Source organism: Caretta caretta, chromosome 3 (assembly GCF_965140235.1).
Source record: "Caretta caretta isolate rCarCar2 chromosome 3, rCarCar1.hap1, whole genome shotgun sequence".
Taxonomy (NCBI): Eukaryota; Metazoa; Chordata; order Testudines; family Cheloniidae; genus Caretta; species Caretta caretta.
In genome coordinates, this window is record NC_134208.1 from 206,907,276 (window position 1) to 206,924,555 (window position 17,280).

Here is a 17,280-nt window from a genome sequence, read left to right on the forward strand (position 1 = left end):
CAACTGTGTCCCATTAAAATTAACCAATTAAAATAGTTTTCAGTGGTTCATATTTGTACATTTTCTTTTATCTGAGTACCTTGGTTTGTTGCTAAACCAATTTTATAAACTTATCAGGAGATATGACAACCCCTGTTAAGAGTTTTTTAGTTTAGACAAAGTTAGTTTACATTAGTCCTTTGAGTTCATTTTGTATTTTTTTCCGACCATAACCTAGTTATGGGTGTCGCGGTTCTATAGGGATACATTGCCTTGGCCTTTATACAGTCTCCCTATTTCTTGCCAAGCCATAAGTGTAGCCTTTAACAAGGGCAAGCTCTGCAACTCTGAGACGGAGCCTTCAGGCTCCAACAATCCTTGCTTCTCATTGTGTGCTCTTCACAGCCAGTCCTAATGAGTTCAGACCTCTTTTGAAGACTTTTACCCCTTCAGGAAGCAATGCCTTCAGAAAGTGTCTGCAGTGACACTAGGCAGCCGTTTCAAAACAAGATAGCATTTATTAGTCAACAGGAATACAGCATCTGAGAGCCTTTAGATAAGCACAAAAAATACAAGCTTCAGGCAGAGTCCATATAGGCAGAATCAACTCTCCTAAACAGTCCATGCCTTCCTGGAGCCCATCTTCTTTCTCTGGCTTTGTGTCCCTGTGTTTGAGGCTGTCTGCACTACAAAGCCTATTCCAGCACAGCTCTGCTGACATAGTCTCCTAGTTTAGGTACAGTGAACACCGACAGAAGCTTTTCTGCTGTTGTAGAAATACCACTTTCTCAAATGACGTTAGCAATGCCAGTAGAAGCTCTCTTCTGTTGATATAGCATGTCTACATTGGGAGTTTTGTCAGCATAGCTATGTCACTAGGGCAAGTGGCTTTTTTTCACATCTGACTGACAGAGCTATGCCTGTATAGTTTTAAGTGTAGACCAAGCCTGAGTTTTTTGTGTGTCTGCAGCAGCACACTTTAAAACACAGCCTCTTCACACCTCGTCCGTTTGTTTTCCTACTCAGGACTTTTCCACTCTGCTTCCTGGCACAGAGTTGGAGGAAATAACGTGCTCTTGGCTGCTGATTATTAGGATTAATGGTCATTGGGTATTCTATTCATATGTGTTAATTCCAGCCAGTTCTTATTAGTGATCTGGTTCAAACCCAGACAGACCCATTTGTCTAATAACATCTTAACCTGAGATTCAGCTATGCCTCACTTCCCCTGTTGCCCGAGTAGGAATTAGCCCCTTGTGTGTTAACTGAGTCACACACACTGTTCATAAAAATATTATCAATAAAGTCCCATATTGGTTTACAATGATTTTTTTCAGTCCTTTACCTATTTTGGCTTGGCAGAACTTTAATTCAGGGTATAGACCTCAAAACAACAGCTCTATCCTACTAACATAGGAATTTCTTTACTGGACCAGACCAGTGGCCATCTAGTTTAGTATGTCTCCCACAGTGGTAATGTGCTTTAGAAAATGATGTAAAGCTGCCATAACACCCAATTATATAATTTATGCTTGGGAGAAACCTCTTCTTAGCCCAGGTAGTTAGCATTTGGTTTATGCCTTAAAACATGCAGCTTTTGTGACTCACGGATACATTTCAGTGCATTTTATCGTTTGTATAAAAGCAACTGTATATAAAAAAAGTAGCCATTTCTTTGTGAAAGAAACACTTCAAAAATATCAGAGGGGTAGCCGTGTTAGTCTGGATCTGTAAAAGCAGCAAAGAGTCCTGTGGCACCTTATAGACTAACAGACGTATTGGAGCTTTCGTGGGTGAATACCCACTTCGTCGGATGCATGTAGTGGAAATTTCCAGAGGCAGGTATAAATATGCAAGCACGAATCAGGCAAGGGATAAGGAGATTAGTTCAATCAGGGAGGATGAGGCCCTCTTCTAGCAGTTGAGGTGTGAACACCAAGGGAGGAGAAACTGCTTTTGTAGTTGACTAGCCATTAACAGTCTTTGTTTAATCCTGAGCTGATGGTGTCAAATTTGCAAATGAACTGAAGCTCAGCAGTTCCTCTTTGAAGTCTGGTCCTGAAGTTTTTTTGCTGCAGGATGTCTACCCTTAAATCTGCTAGTGTGTGTCCAGGGAGGCTGAAGTGTTCTCCTCCGGGTTTTTGTATGTTGCCATTCCTAATATCTGATTTGTGTCCATTTATCCTTTTACGTAGGGACTGTCCAGTTTGGCCGATGTACATAGCAGAGGGGCATTGCTGGCACATGATGGCGTATATTACATTGGTGGACGTGCAGGTGAATGAACCGGTGATGGTGTGGCTGATCTGGTTAGGTCCTGCGATGGTGTCGCTGGTGTAGATATGTGGGCAGAGTTGGCATCGAGGTTTGTTACATGGATTGGTTCCTGAGTTAAGAGTTACTATGGTGTCGTGTGTAGTTGCTGGTGAGAATATGCTTCAGGTTGGCGGGTTGTCTGTGGGTGAGGACTGGCCTGCCTCTCAAGGCCTGTGAATGTGAGGAATCATTGTCCAGGATGGGTTGTAGATCACTGTTGCATCCGACGAAGTGGGTATTCACCCAGGAAAGCTTATGCTCCAATACGTCTGTTAGTCTATAAGGTGCCACAGGACTCTTTGCCACTTCAAAAATAGTTTGCACTCTACCTTTCATTGCTGTGATTTTGCTGTTATGGAGAGTATATGACTAACTTGTCTCCTGCAACCACCAAACTGAAGGTAGATCCTCCAGATGAAGATTCAAGCGAGTTGGAAAGAGAATATGGAGAATTTTTTATCACAGCTGTATATGGAGTACTTGCTTTCTGGATAGCAGACTTCAGTTTCTAGGCTATCGCTCCAGAACCTTTCATAAACACTCTTTTACAAAAAGTGAAATTGGGCAGCTGGGCTTCCAATTTATGGGCTTTCTGTGTGTAAAACTATAGAGAATAAATGATTGCCCAGAATGTTAAACTACTATAATTGACATAAGCTTTGTTTAATATGCCATTTGACAGAATGTTGTTGCCATTCCATGCAAAATACTGTACATTAAGTGAAATGCTGTGAAGACTCTTAATAGCAGTTAAAGCTGTTTTCTTGTTCTTGTAGTTCAGCAGTTAACAAACCTAATGGCAACATTAGCATCGTCCATTTTTTCTAAATACGGGCTTTATATTTGTTTTCCAATATTTCTCTCTTGGTGCAGCTACCTTTGGTCTGGATCCTGCAAGGTGGTGTTTGCCTCCTGTGAAGTGCTGACAGACTTAATCTCCTTTTGGCTTCCCTGGAAGTGGAGGGTGCTTAGTACCTGGGACAAGGGCACTCAATATCTTGCAGGAATTGGGCCATTCAGTCTTATTTTAGTTTTATAAAATAAATGGACAAAGAAAATGTTTCATTTGTGGACTAGCATAATATGCTAGAAAAATATTTAAATTGTATAGAACATTTGCTCTTCAAAGACCAACACAAAACCTTTAAGAAACTCCATTTACTACATGAAATTCATTCTTAAGCCATCTCAACCTCTGTTTTTCAGATGCTGCCGGTTGCAAGACAGGCAGGAATTAACACCAGGACAGCCGCGTCAAGAGGATTGTATCATCCAGCAACAATCTTTATGGGCCGCCAAATGTCAGCCATCTCAAGCATTGAAGATTTCAGTACACAGCAGAAATCTTCCCAGCCCACAAAGAGCTTTTCAGTTTCTGACCCACATTCATGCAGACAGGCAGCACAGAGCAGTAATATGACAGACAGCTATGTAGTACAAACTAATTGTGATATACGGTGCTTAAATAAGTCTGACAAAATAGATGGGAAGACATATCTCCAGATGGGTGAGAAAATGCCAGTCACATCCAGTGTATCATCTGAGAATGGACAAACTCATTGCTTAGAAATAGAAAGCAATACATATGATGGCAATAGTAATTTAGTAGAAAGCAAAAAATCTGCTCAACTCAACTCCCTGTTATGTGAAAGATTAAGTCCAGAGAACAGAATCACTGATTTAAAGAGTGACAGTTATAGCAGCTCAGTAGAAGCAATAGTGACAAAGGAGCATTTTGTAGCAAATGAAGAAAGATCTCAACAGCCAATCCCATTGGTGTCTGCTCCTGAACAACTTGTTTCTGGAAATGAGCAGCCAGGAGACCATTTCCCAGGTATGATGATGGTATTTGTGTGATGGCCTTGCTGTGGGCAAAGTGCTGTCTTCCCCCATTGATCCAGGTTTTCAGAATACACTCATCACCACTGGGTCTGAGTGCCTCCACAAATGGAAAGGAACGGCTAAGGCTCGGTTTAACAGGCTGTGGAGGGCAGTGCAAGAGGAGTCTGCAGCTGTTGTGTGCTGTAGAGCAGGCAGCATGGCCTAGTGAACAGGGCACTCCCCTGGTTGTCGAGAGGCATGGATTCTGTTCCTGGCTGTACCACTGACTGGCTGTGTGACTTCGGCTAGTCACTTCCCCTCGGTTTTCCCTTCCTCCCTTTGTGTCTTGTCTGTTTGTTTGGTGCAGGGACTGTCTCTGACTCTTACTGCTTACTACAGTGGGGCCCTGATTTTGGTTGGCACTGCTAGATGCTACTATGGAGTCTTCCTCTGCTGTGTGTCTGTGAGCTGCAGTGCTGGGGAAATGCTGAAGCTCAGCCAATGAATCTGCCACTTTGCAGCTCCAAAGGCCTAAACTTTCCACACAGGTAGCATGCAGAGGTCCCAACTGCTACTACTGGCCCTGGCAACAGAACAGTTCTGCAGCTGTTTCACGCCAAGCTGCTTAGCTGTGGAGGAGTTAAGAGGACTCCTTCTTTGTACCCTTTCTTTGAATCCCAGCACAGAAGCGTGTTTCCTTGGACTTTGTCTTGGTTTTGGGGTAGCAAGTGATCTCTGTTTCCCCTGTTAGAGTGGTTTGTCTCTGAGAATGGTGCATTTGAAACAGTGTCCCCATTGGTGGTGCATCTGATTGTTATGACCAAAGACGTGATTCACAGTAGTACGAACCACACACAGGACCATTAAGAACTCTGTGAGGAACTTGATCCTGGCCAAATTAGGTAATTCAAATAGGCATTTCTCTGTGACCAGCCTCAATACCAAACAAGTAAGGTTTTGCTTTAGAATAGATGGGGATCCAGTTTGCTGACACATGCCTTTCTTTTGCATTGGTGGATATGTCCAAGGTCCTGTAAAAAAATTTGGTAGGACAAATCGCAGTTTAACCTGACAGCCCTGGCATGGGCACATCATCTGGAATATCCAGGTCTGCTAGGTCTCTCCAAAGAACTGATATTTTTATTTTTTCCAATCCCAGCTCTCTCTCTTTTTTGGTGCGGGGGCAGGTGTTGGAGGTCAGGCCTATTGATATACTGGTACCCACAGACTAACCAGGGATGTGACTATGGAATTTGGGTCTCACTTGGCCTTTGGGTGCTTTCGTTGAACCACCAAGTGATTTTTCTCTCCCATATCTTCCTTTGAAGGTGGTCTTTCTACTGATCATAACTTTAGCTAGTAGGACAAGGAAAGTCTTTGAGATCCAAGACCTCATTGATAATCCTTCTTTTACTGCCTTTCACCAGGGCAGCAAGGTGTTTTTATTGCCATATCCAGAATTTTTACTAAGGTACTGTAGTATCAGATCTTTCTATTAACCACTCTAATGTTTGTTTTACTTACTTGGGAAACATGCTTGGTCTCTGCCTCAGGTTGATTTTGTTCAGAAAGTTTGTGCAGAATAGTTAATCTGTTTCTGAGAATAAAGCTACTGAAGAATAGGTAGGTTTGCCAATGATACAATATTTTCAGATGATTAAAAAATATATATCTAGTGCCTTAGGTCTTTAGAGGAGAAACTTGAAATTTGCCAGGGAATTGTCCTGAGGGAAGAGAGGTGCTATTTGCTATCACTGTGAAAATCCATCCAGATTTGACCAAGGCTTGGTCTGCACACCAATATGGCAGTTATACATGTGATTTTCTTCTTTTACTAATGTAGTTATACTGGCACAAACCCTGCATACCAATACAGTTCTACCATCCTGGAAGGGGCATAAGATGTACTGCTATACAACACCTTTATACCATATAACTACGTCCACACTAGGGGGATTGGTCCACTTTAACTGTATCGGTATAATTAAAGCAGTACAGCTTTTGCGTGTAGACAAGATTTTGTATGAGATTTGGGAATGACTATTAGTACTATTAGATGAATTCATTACATGCTTACTCATTATTCTCTGAATGTCCCATGCCCTGCTGAGAACCATGTTTCATAGGCATATGATTCACAAACACTGTTTCCCACAATCAAATATCCTTTGGCCTAGTGGAAGAACCATACTTCCCCCTGTTCCCAAAGCCAAGAACAGAACCCAGAAACCATGATTCCCAGTTTTGTGCTACAATCTGGCAAACTACCTACTGGGAAACTGTGTCTTAGCCCCCTCTAATGGCTTGGTGCACAAATGATAACAACCCACCATTATCTGCTAATGGAGTTATTATTTTTAGCTCAAGTGGTAGAGATGAGTAACTCAAGAAAATTGATCAAACTGCTCTTAACAGCTTGCAGAAATATTCTCCTCTGCCTTTCCAGTAAATATGTCAATTTTCAGGTTAACCCAATTTTCTAAGTCATATAAGGATTGCTAAAATGGAACTTTATAATGAAAATTACTGGCAACCTTAATGGAGGCGGGGGCTACTGCCTCTCAATGTAATGATCACAAATTTTGGACAAAAGCTGGCAGTCTCCTCATATTACCCTGTATACTTCTTGTTCTCTTCTTTGGCATCCTGTTGTTGCCTTTTTTGTGGTTTTTCCATTTCTCTTGCTTTCAGGACTCTGTTTGCTTTTCTTTGTCTCTACTGTCACTTTGACATATTTGCCACTTCTCCAGTTAATGAAAGACTGTCATTATTTGAGGTGGAACAAGACAACACCAACCTGGCTTATATTGGTTTTAAGGCTCTGCAAAGCAGATTTGGCAGAATGTCTGTTCTCTCCCCTTTTGCTCCCCAAAGAAATGTTAAGGTGGTCAGTGTCACGTTTGGAAAAATACTTTTAATTTTGGAATGTAATACTTCTATCTTAAGGGAAACCATAAGTTTGATTCAAAATCAGAACGATCGGTGACCACCTCAAATTTCCCATGAGGGTAGGGGGAGAGCTTCTATGTCTTTATGATGTCAAACCTACATTATAGAGTTCTAAGGTTAAAGTAATCCAGGTCTGAATTTTTTGTTCTAGTTCTCATAAAAGTTTGGTCTTTCATGCTGCAAATTACAGGGAAGTTTGGCTCTGCTGTGTGTACCACAACTGGACACAAGCTATGCTTTAAGCTTCAGGTGTTTATGCAGTACATTGTGGCTTGAAGCTGTTTTTCCTTTGAGTACTTTTCTGTTGTTCAGAAATGGCAGCATAATATGTATAAAAGCAACATAAAATAAATAAAAGTAATAGCTTATCTCTTACATTTATTCATATCCTGAATGCTGGAAACAGAAAATAGAATATAAGATCTTGTCGTTATTTGTATCAAAAACTATTTTTCTGAAATCTGCCATAATTTCAAATAAAAATGAAGCTCAGTGTAGGGAAGGGAGGAAATGTTCTGTTTTGCAGCACAAGCAAGACCCTGTGAACACTCTTGGGTTAATTTTAGAAATAACTGATACTGCAGTGAATCTTGTGGGAACTTGGGAGTTTCATGGCAATGTTACTTGATTACCGAATTGTTTGATACATTTTCATGACATTCTAAAAATGCACCAGAAAATGAAAATGTTAGTAGTGATTATTTTTATTTGTATCGTAGAAGATTAGTGCAACCTCTTTCTGCTGAGCAGCAAGGGAAATCAGCTGCCATGCACAACTTCCAAGCCAACAGGCATATAGCTCTGCTCCTGCACAGATTAGAAGCTCCAGACAACAGCTGCCTCCTCTTCAAACACACTTCTGCCTTCCCAAGACCGTTTTTCAGGCCATTCTTCCCCATTATGTCGGAATAGATTTGCTGGAGGAGGCTGTCTTAATCCTTGTTGCTGTTTTAAATTGTGGAGGATCCCCTTCACTTGCAGCCCAGAGGAGGCATAGGGGATCCACTGAACACCCCTTGTGAGGAAAGCATAGACTAATACACAAATATGAAGAAGGAGGTTAGGTAGTAGGTGGACAAGTTAGAGAGTTGAAAGATACTAAGGAAATAACCGTTTTTATGGATTTATGCAGCACTAACTGACTGACAGCTTCTTGGCAAAATGTTGAAATATGTGGCCACTCATGCAATTGCATGAACTCGTTACACATGAGACTGAGCAGAAGGAAACAGTCCAAGGATTTTGGGAAATCTTTTCTGCCCGGCAGGCCGTGGAATATTCCTCTGGTTGGTTAAGAAGTGGGGCCAGCCTATTAGGAGTATTCCTATTGGGGCAGTCCCTAAAGAAAAAAAAGCATAGCAGCTTCAGAGTGTCTCTGTAGGTTGAACACAGATCACAAGGGAGTTTCTCCAAAAAGGACAGCAGGGTCAGCATGTAGGGAGAGTACCTGCAGGGTTAGGAGTATGTCACGGGGAAATTTCTGGGTGCTGTAACGTGGCATGTGAGTCCCTCTTATAATAATAGTTTGACATATTACTTAAGGGGAGGTTTCAGAGTAGCAGCCGTGTTAGTCTGTATTTGCAAAAAGAAAAGGAGGACTTGTGGCACCTTAGAGACAAACAAATTTATCTGAGCATAAGCTTTCGTGAGCTGAATGCATCCGATGAAGTGAGCTGTAGCTCACGAAAGCTTATGCTCAGATAAATTTGTTCGTCTCTAAGGTGCCACAAGTCCTCCTTTTCTTTTTACTTAAGGGGGAGGAATCCAAGTACAAGACTCAAACTTAGTTCCTCATTTCGAAGTCAGGAGGAGCTTTGAGCATTGTAGAACAAGCGCTGCATCTGTTGAGAGAGAGGTTTGTGGTGATCGTCAAAAACTCTGAGAATGACTCCAATGCCACATTGACGGATTCCAGAGAAAGCTGCATCCATCCCCATTAGGCAAGAATGTCAATGAAATGAATAAAGGAATGGAAACCTGGGATATCTGGAGAACCCTGGAAAAATGTGCAGAAGGAGCAGAGGTTTTAGACTGTATGAATTAATACATATATTAAATGTACTTGGCTGGGTCTCATTGCAACGCAGTGCAATGTATATTTTTTGTCATGCTCCTGTTACTATGTTGGCAATATTTGTCATATTTTTATTGCAGGTCGAGCCCAACACACAGATACTCTGTGGCCCTCTGCAAACACACTGGAGCTAGAAGATGAAAGTTTAGACAGCAGCAGTGACCTTACAGTTTCTGTGAGTGAAGAGGATCAGATAATAAACACAGTTGAACTACAGCAGAGCCTAGGAGATGTGGATTGCAAGACAGCCTTAAAATCCATGAACTTGGAACAAGAAAAAGAAACCGGATCCACCAAAGAACATTTTTCTTTGCAAACAGTAAGCCGCTCTACGACAGATGAAGACTCTTCGGCGAATTCAGCAACAAGACAGTAAGCCATTAAATATTTTCTCACTGTGATTATTTAGTTAGGATTTTTTTCTGGAGATTGTCCTGTTGACAATCTGTATTACTGTAAAATATGTATATGAATATGCAACTTTCTTAGCTGCTACAAGCAGACATTTTAATGAGGGTCTCTTTTTTGTGATGAATTGACTTTGGAACTCATCACACAATTTGAGATGCCTGTTTCTATGATTTCAATTAAATGCAGTTGTCTCACTGTTTTCCTTATTTTAGTATATCAGTTCAGTTTGATAATGGAAATAACTCACTAAACAGTACATTTCATGGTAATTTGAATTTTTCAGGTGGTTAAACTCCCTGGGCATTCAACTTAACAACTTAAAGCAACACCTGCGAGGTGTGCAACTGCATCTTAGAAATGCATTGTTTGTTCTCTGTGTAAGTCTATTTAGATGTTTTTTATGGCCCCTATCATTGCAGTATCCGAGTGTCTTTCAATCATTAATGGCTTTTATCCTCACAACTCACCCATGTGACGTAGGGAAACATGATCACCATTCTACAGAGGTGGGAACTGGGGCACAAGGTATATTAAGGGACTTGCCCAAGGTCAGACAGGAAACCTGTGCCAGAGCCAGGAGGTGAATCCAGGTCTCCTGAATCTGTTGTATCATATCTTATGGTTGACTCACTTCAACCTGATGGAGCACTTTGGTGTAAAGCAATAAGAATATCATTCCTTTTGCACTGTGAACCTTTGATCTTACAAAGTTTTGTGTTTGTGAGCGCCTCACCAGTTTGTTGTGCAGCTCTTCAATTCTGCTTGTCTCTTCAGCTGCATTCCTGTAGGCAAGGCTCTTCAGCACTTTCCTCCCAGCTCTTCCCCACCTCCTACTTCATCTGTGCCTTTCACTGCTGCTAGTCTCCCTTGCTCCCGCTCGTTGCAAGGTTTCCTGCCCACATATTCTCTTCTTTTCCTTGCTTTTCCACTTGCTGACTTTCCTTCTTTTTGCTCCTCCTAGTTCCTAGCTGCAAACGTTCTCCCTGTTGCCTGCTTGATTGTACCCACTCTTCTCCAATGGCTGCCTGCCATTTACCTGCCTTGCCAGCTTCCCAATACTCTTCCTCCTCTTACTCAGTGCTGCTTCCCTTACTGCCTAGCCTCCTTACTGTTCTGGATCCCAACAGCCTCCCAGTGGCCATTATCAGGAAAAGCCACCCTCCTAAATACATGTATTCCTTTCAGTTTCTATTGCCAAACTGACATTATCTCCACTTGTCTTCCAGGTGATGCTACCTGTCCGCTTTTTTTCCCCCTCCTTCATCCTTGAACAGTTCCCATGCAAAATGTTTAGGACTGATGTGGTTAAACATATTTAGGTGGTGATTCGAGTCATGTGAGTTAGTACAAAAATAAAAACTATGTAGCCAAGAAAAATAGCATTTGTTATCCAGCAAGAATGAATGAGGCTTTTAAACCAATCTCCCTGGTGGTTATTTATCTGTTTGTTCATTTGTCTTTTTAACATGTTTAACATATCTCTGCTTTTTTTAATATATGCACATGCACATATAGTCTTATTAGAGAATGATTTCAGGAATGGTTCATATTTTACTAGATGACAGTTAAGCAGAAAAACACAGATATCCATTAAAATACATTTCTGCAACATTATCATTTCAGTTTTTCAAACCATGTGTTAGACTATTGCTTACTACAGAAACATCTAATTTACATCTAAATAGCTTTTATAGAGTTTTCCTTTTGTTTAACACCTGTTAATCATAGCACTTCATAAGAAAGTTGTATAGAGTGGTTGATTGTGCCAGAAAAGTCATAGCTGAGCAGTGGGAATGTAACCTTTTGTCCTGTCCCTATAGATTTTAGTGACTTCCAGCTGCTGATATAAACAGATGGAAAATATTGTGTGTTCTTCTTAAGCCTGGATAGCATTTGTTCTTTGTTCTCGTTATCTCTGGAATTTGACTCAAAGCTGAAAGTGGGTAATGGCCTCTAAAACTGTCAAGTCTTAGTTTTTCAGGGTCATAAAAATGTGATCACAGTTGATCCATTTCTCCAGGAATTATATAGATTTTATTTTGCTTTTGTTTTTGAAAAGTTAAAATACAAATAGAATGCAAAATATTTGTATCTGGGAAAGATCCTATGGAGAGACAAGTAGTTTCTTCATAGTTAATTTTGCAAACAGGAAGCATTTAGATCCTACTGCTCCTATTAGTCACTCAAATTCAGACTTGAATGTTTTGATATTTTGCATAGTAACTCTCAAATGCAAAGAGATTTTTCACAAAGTTTTAAAGTGATTAATAAATGAGTTTGTGATACAAATAACCTTGGTAAAAATATAACCCCTTTTTGAAATGTGGTCTGAAGGTGTGACATTTATTACTATTCTTCTACCCCCCGCCCCCAAATATTTTGTTGTAAACTAAGGACAGGTTTCAGAGGAACAGCCGTGTTAGTCTGTATTCGCAAAAAGAAAAGGAGTACTTGTGGCACCTTAGAGACTAACCAATTTATTTGAGCATGAGCTTTCGTGAGCTACAGCTCACTTCATCAGATGTAGTGATGTAGTGATCTGATGAAGTGAGCTGTAGCTCACGAAAGCTCATGCTCAAATAAATTGGTTAGTCTCTAAGGTGCCACAAGTACTCCTTTTCTTGTTGTAAACTAGTTAAACTTCCCATATAGTTATTAAAAATACCCAAAAAACTAGTGCACAGGTTATATTTGAAGAAATTATGTTGTAATTAAGTAAAATTTTAATGGTTGGGTATCAAACTGAAATGGTTATAGTTTGGGCCCTCAGCCTCTTGGTATCTTCGTTAATTCTTAAGCATGTTATTGTGACCTCAGTGCCACTTCTACCATTTATCACCTTTCCTCTGGGTTCACGAGTCTACTTTAGGTTTATTGGTTAAAAGTAGTAAGGGGTGTGTGGAAAGGAAATTACAGAGACAAACTATTTTGAGGTCACTATTTTGCTGAATTAAAAACAAAACAAAAATCTTTAGTGCACATCAGCAAGTGACTGGTTTTCAGGTGACATTATCTGCATCCAACTTAGTGGAGAACAGTGGAGCCTCTTCAGTTAAGTTTTTAATTTTTGTTTGTTTTGCAAATATATTTTGTAAAAAGCCTTTTTTTCCCCCAAAAAAAGCCTTTTTAATGTCACATTTTACCTTACAGTGAGTTATTAAAGCGCAGTTACAAACTGCTTAAAGTCCGATTTTTATCTTGAATATACTGACAAGCTGTTACCTGTGAAAATACATGAGTGATGTTGCTATGATAACAGGTTTTTTTTAAAAGCTTGTAATGTAGTTTAAGGAAGCAGACTTATATTCAGTACTTTCTTAAACAGCTGAATGCGACAATTTTGATGTTCAAGTTATTAAAAATTAATAAAATATAGAAAGTGAGCTTCATTCATGTGAGCAGTGATGGATTGGCAAATGAGTTTCTCTTTTTATCTGCCAGAGAGTGACAGTACACGTATGTTTAAAATATTCCACTCTAAATTCAACCTATATTGTGGGAACCAAATAGGAGAGATGAGTAGTTTGTTCTTTGCACCTGTTCATTTCTTGGCCTCTCTGCTGAGCCTGCCAACAAGTGTTCTAGATTTTGCTAATTTTGGTTATAGTTTTTGTGATGTCACCTTGTTTACTGTGAGTGGTACTAGACCTGTAATTCATTTCACATAAAGTACTGAACAGCTATCCTATAACAACTGCTGTTCTCTACTGATTTGTTACAGATTTGAACCAGTGAACTAGAAGTGAAAAGCTCCATATCTTTTTTTTTTGTTGTTGTTCATTCCTCAGAGCTATCCAGTCCTCTATTTAAAAGGCTAAAAAACCAAAACCCCAGAGAATTAATGCATAGAAAGATGATGACTATTTTAAGGCCTGTGTTGGGGGTGGGAGGAGAGACAGCTTTTGCCAGTGCTGCTTCAGCTGCATTGAAGAGGACTTAGCACAGATGGATTGTGCATTACAAAATGTAACACATAATTCAAGCTGTCAGCTTAATCAGACTGTTTCCAGGAAGCAACCTGTAAAAGAGAAGGACCCCTTGTTTGCTGACCTCTGATCCATAGCCTGCTGCAGATTGTCATACATTTTGTTTCTCTTTATGTTGGTGTCCCTTCCTTCCCCTTCTTTTTGTTATTGTATTCCCTTCAAGTGGCACCCTGGAAAGACCACCCAGAGGGAGTAAAACAGTAAGAAATGAGCTAGCCACTAACATACAGGTTTTGTAAGATTTTAGTAAAAGAAAAAGTACTGTTTAACTACATATGTGATCTCTAGTATTGTTGTATGTATTACAAGTCTAAAAACTGCATGCACAGCTGTTTAAATTTAATTTGTCTTTGTAGTGGAAGACAGGGCTTTAGTATTTTTCAGAACTGAAGCAAAGCTTAGCAAAGTTTAGTGAGAACATATTGCCGCTTTATATATGAGGGAGTATAACCATCATTGCAAAATGAACAAACTGTAATAAACTGTTATATTTTATAAAAATCTTGATTTGGCAACCAGATTTCTTAGAGTTTGTAGCCCAGCTGTGTTGTTGCTTCGTGGAGTTCTTCTGTTGAAACTCCTTAACAAAGCAGGCCATCTGAAATCAAAATCTGAATGGCTATTTACACCTCTGTAAAAGGATTAGCAATGCTCCATTGTTACAATGTTTAAATCTTAATTTGCATCATTATAGAGGTGTAGCTTCATCAAATCCCTGGTAGGTCCCAGTTATGTTTTTGGACCTGTAGGTGGTCACTAAATTTATTCTGTTAGTGGAGTTAAAGGAATTAAATTGTTCAATGTGTCAGTAATTTTAAGAAATTATCTCAGGATCTAATTGATTTTGGATAGTTTAAATGCTATTGTAGATTATTACTACACGTTTGTTGCATATAGTTGCAAGATGTGTCTCATACATAGGAAGGGAATGTATGTATATTGCTATGGAGTTTGAATATATATCACTTAAAGAATTTCCATTAGGATTTACAGGAACATGTTTTCACTATAGATTGGCCCAAGCTGCAAAGTTGAGATCTGGATTTTAAAAACCCTCTGTCCCATTGTTCCAGCAGCACTCAGATCTGAAGTTTCAGTTCAGGCCTGTCTCTGGTTTTAATATATATGAGTATCATATGGTCTATGCAAGGGATGTTTAAAAACTGAAACTGTTGTATTACTTTCTTTTGGGAGAAAATAGTCTAGTACAGTGGTTCTCAACCAGGGGTCCAGGGCCCCCTGGAGGGCCGCGATCAGGTTTCAGGGAGTCTGCCAAGCAGGGTCAGCGTTAGTTGCTGGAGCCCAGGGCAGAAAGATGACACCCCCCCACACACACATGGGGCTGAAGCCTGGGGCCCTGAGCCCCGCCACATGGGGTTGAAGCCGAAGCGTGAGCAATAGAGGTTTGCAGGGTCACCATGCAATTGCCCCACTTGCTACCCCTAATGCCAGCTCGGGCTTTTATACACAAAAAAAGCCAGTAGTTATGGCACAGGTGGGCCATGGAGTTTTTATAGCATGTTGGGGGAGCCTCAGAAAGAAAAAGATGATTGAGAACCCCTGATCTAGTAGAAAGTACAAATAACACTTTTGTAACCACTTTTATGAAAAACAGATTAATTTTTGAAACCTTTAAAAAAATTAACACAGAGATACTATAGACTCATACGTATAAAGTTCATTTGGCAACCAGGTAAGATGAGCAGAGTTTAAAGAAAGCCAAGAAATTTTTTGGTGTCTGGGTCTCAACTTCACAGGCAGTTTCGTTATAGCAGATGCCAGTAAAACCCACTACAGCTAAAGGCAACCTGCAAGGGAAATAGAGGGCTTGTGCTCTTTTTTTCTTTATGAAGGATTTTAAAAAGAACTTGTGTGTGTGTGTGTATTTCTGTATATAAAAATGATCAAATGATCGTATATGTATATGTAATGTATGTATTTTTTCTATTGTTAGAGGTTCAGGTTCTGTCTAACTGGCACACTGGTTGAATAACAAGTGAAGTATTTACACCACAAGTCAAGAGAGTGAAAGATGAGCAAAGAGTGAAAGAGAGTTAAATACTCTGTGAACACCTATGTAACTTCAACATCAAAATAACGTTCGGGAGAAGAGAAGCCTTTACATTCAGCACGCTCACATCTTCAGATAAAGGACAAGAGGTCACAAAATACATGTTCTGAGCCTTCTGGCGCAGTGGCTCTCAACCTTTTTGGACTCAGGACCCATTGGTAGATGTTGGTGGCCTGCTGCAACCCAGTGAATAGCTTTAGTGCAAAAAACACCTGGCTCACTAAATATTTTTTACCATGATCTATAATATACACGTTAACCTAATAAGTACACTGTTTGTACCAGAGCAATGAGTCCTGTGCTGCGGGGCTGTTTGAGCTTGGCGCTCTGCTCCGGGCATTGCGACCTGGTGCATGAGGTCACAGCAGCATTCACTCAAATTTGGCATGGCTGGACTCCCATCATCATGACAGCAATGCAGTTGAACCAAACCTGAGTGGTCTACAACCCCGTGCACCATGTCGCAACATCTGGAGTGGAGAGCCGAGCTCAGCCAGCCCTTTGGACCGGTGAGTCACCACTGCAGGGTGAGCGTGAGGCCTCCCACGTGACCCTTTGACACATTCTGGCGACTCAGTTATGGATCGTGATCTATGGGTTCCTCCAGTTAAATCAGGGAAGACCAGAGTTTACATTCCTGATATTCCTAGAGTAAAAAACAACCAACCAAAAACACACCCAAGAAGAGAAAATATCTCTTTAATCTCAGCCTTTCTGGCCTTTTCTTAAACATTGTAAAGAAGCAAAGGAGGGCACAAACGCATTCTTTAAAAAAAACTTAGCAGGCCTTTTTTAAAGTTGCAGTGCATTTTCTATTTTAACCCCTTTGCAGAGGCACTCATAACTTTCTGAAATATTCACTTTTGGGGCTGAAATTTTTTATGCTGCTTCACTTTTCAAAGAGGGTGTGTGTGTGTGTGTGTGTGTGTATGTATGTAAAAGGATAAGCTGAATCCATTCCTTTCAGCCATTTTTGAGTAAAAGGGTGTGGGAAAAAAAACACTTCAGCCCTATAAAAAAATTCTGGTGTGTTTTTGATCATGATTCAAGAAAGTTGTGAAAGGTGAAATTTGACATGGAAAAAGTCCCTGGTTAAGGATTAGCATGTGGTTTTGGTTTGGGGGAAAGGAAGGATTAATTTATCAAAGTTATTGTGTTGGTGAATGGGATATATTATCCGCCCTCACAAGCACTTTATACTATGTATCTTTGCTAGTTCTGACCCACGTTCATCTACTCCCCCATTTGAAATAAACAAATGCCAAAAGGTATCTCTCCACATCAAGGGCAATAAAACAAATTTGGAGTCTGTAGGACAAGCCATTTTGGAGATGTGAGCTGAAACAAGTTAAGAAAACTTCCCAAAAGTCAGTAAGAGGTGAATATTTTTTTAAACCCTGCGAGTAGGATTTCCCAAAGCACTTGGCGATGGCCTAGCTCTGATCCCACTGAAGTTAGTGGTAAATTGAAAATCACATCCCATCGCTGTAAAACTCCTTTTCTGATACTTTATTTTTCCAAACATCCCAGTAGTGTGTGTTTTGAAAGAGATACTAACTCTTCCTCCATCTCTGCCACTCTTTCTCAAAGGGCTAGGACATTTTATAGTTAATGGGAGAAAACAGTATTTAACCCTCTCCTACCCCTTTCTACATTTTCCCTCACCCATAAAC

At 40.2% G+C, this 17,280-nt stretch overlaps 1 protein-coding gene across 6 annotated transcripts in view; it reads left to right on the forward strand.

The window, feature by feature from the left end:
* KIZ (kizuna centrosomal protein) overlaps nt 1-17,280 on the forward strand; it is a 102,213-nt gene that overhangs the window by 38,902 nt on the left and 46,031 nt on the right. For all 6 annotated transcript variants that reach the window (XM_048842430.2, XM_075127274.1, XM_048842427.2 and 3 more), the window contains 2 exons: nt 3,502-4,129; nt 9,220-9,511. In XM_048842430.2, the coding sequence (XP_048698387.2) occupies nt 3,502-4,129; nt 9,220-9,511 (920 nt within the window). The remainder of the gene's footprint in view (nt 1-3,501; nt 4,130-9,219; nt 9,512-17,280) is intronic.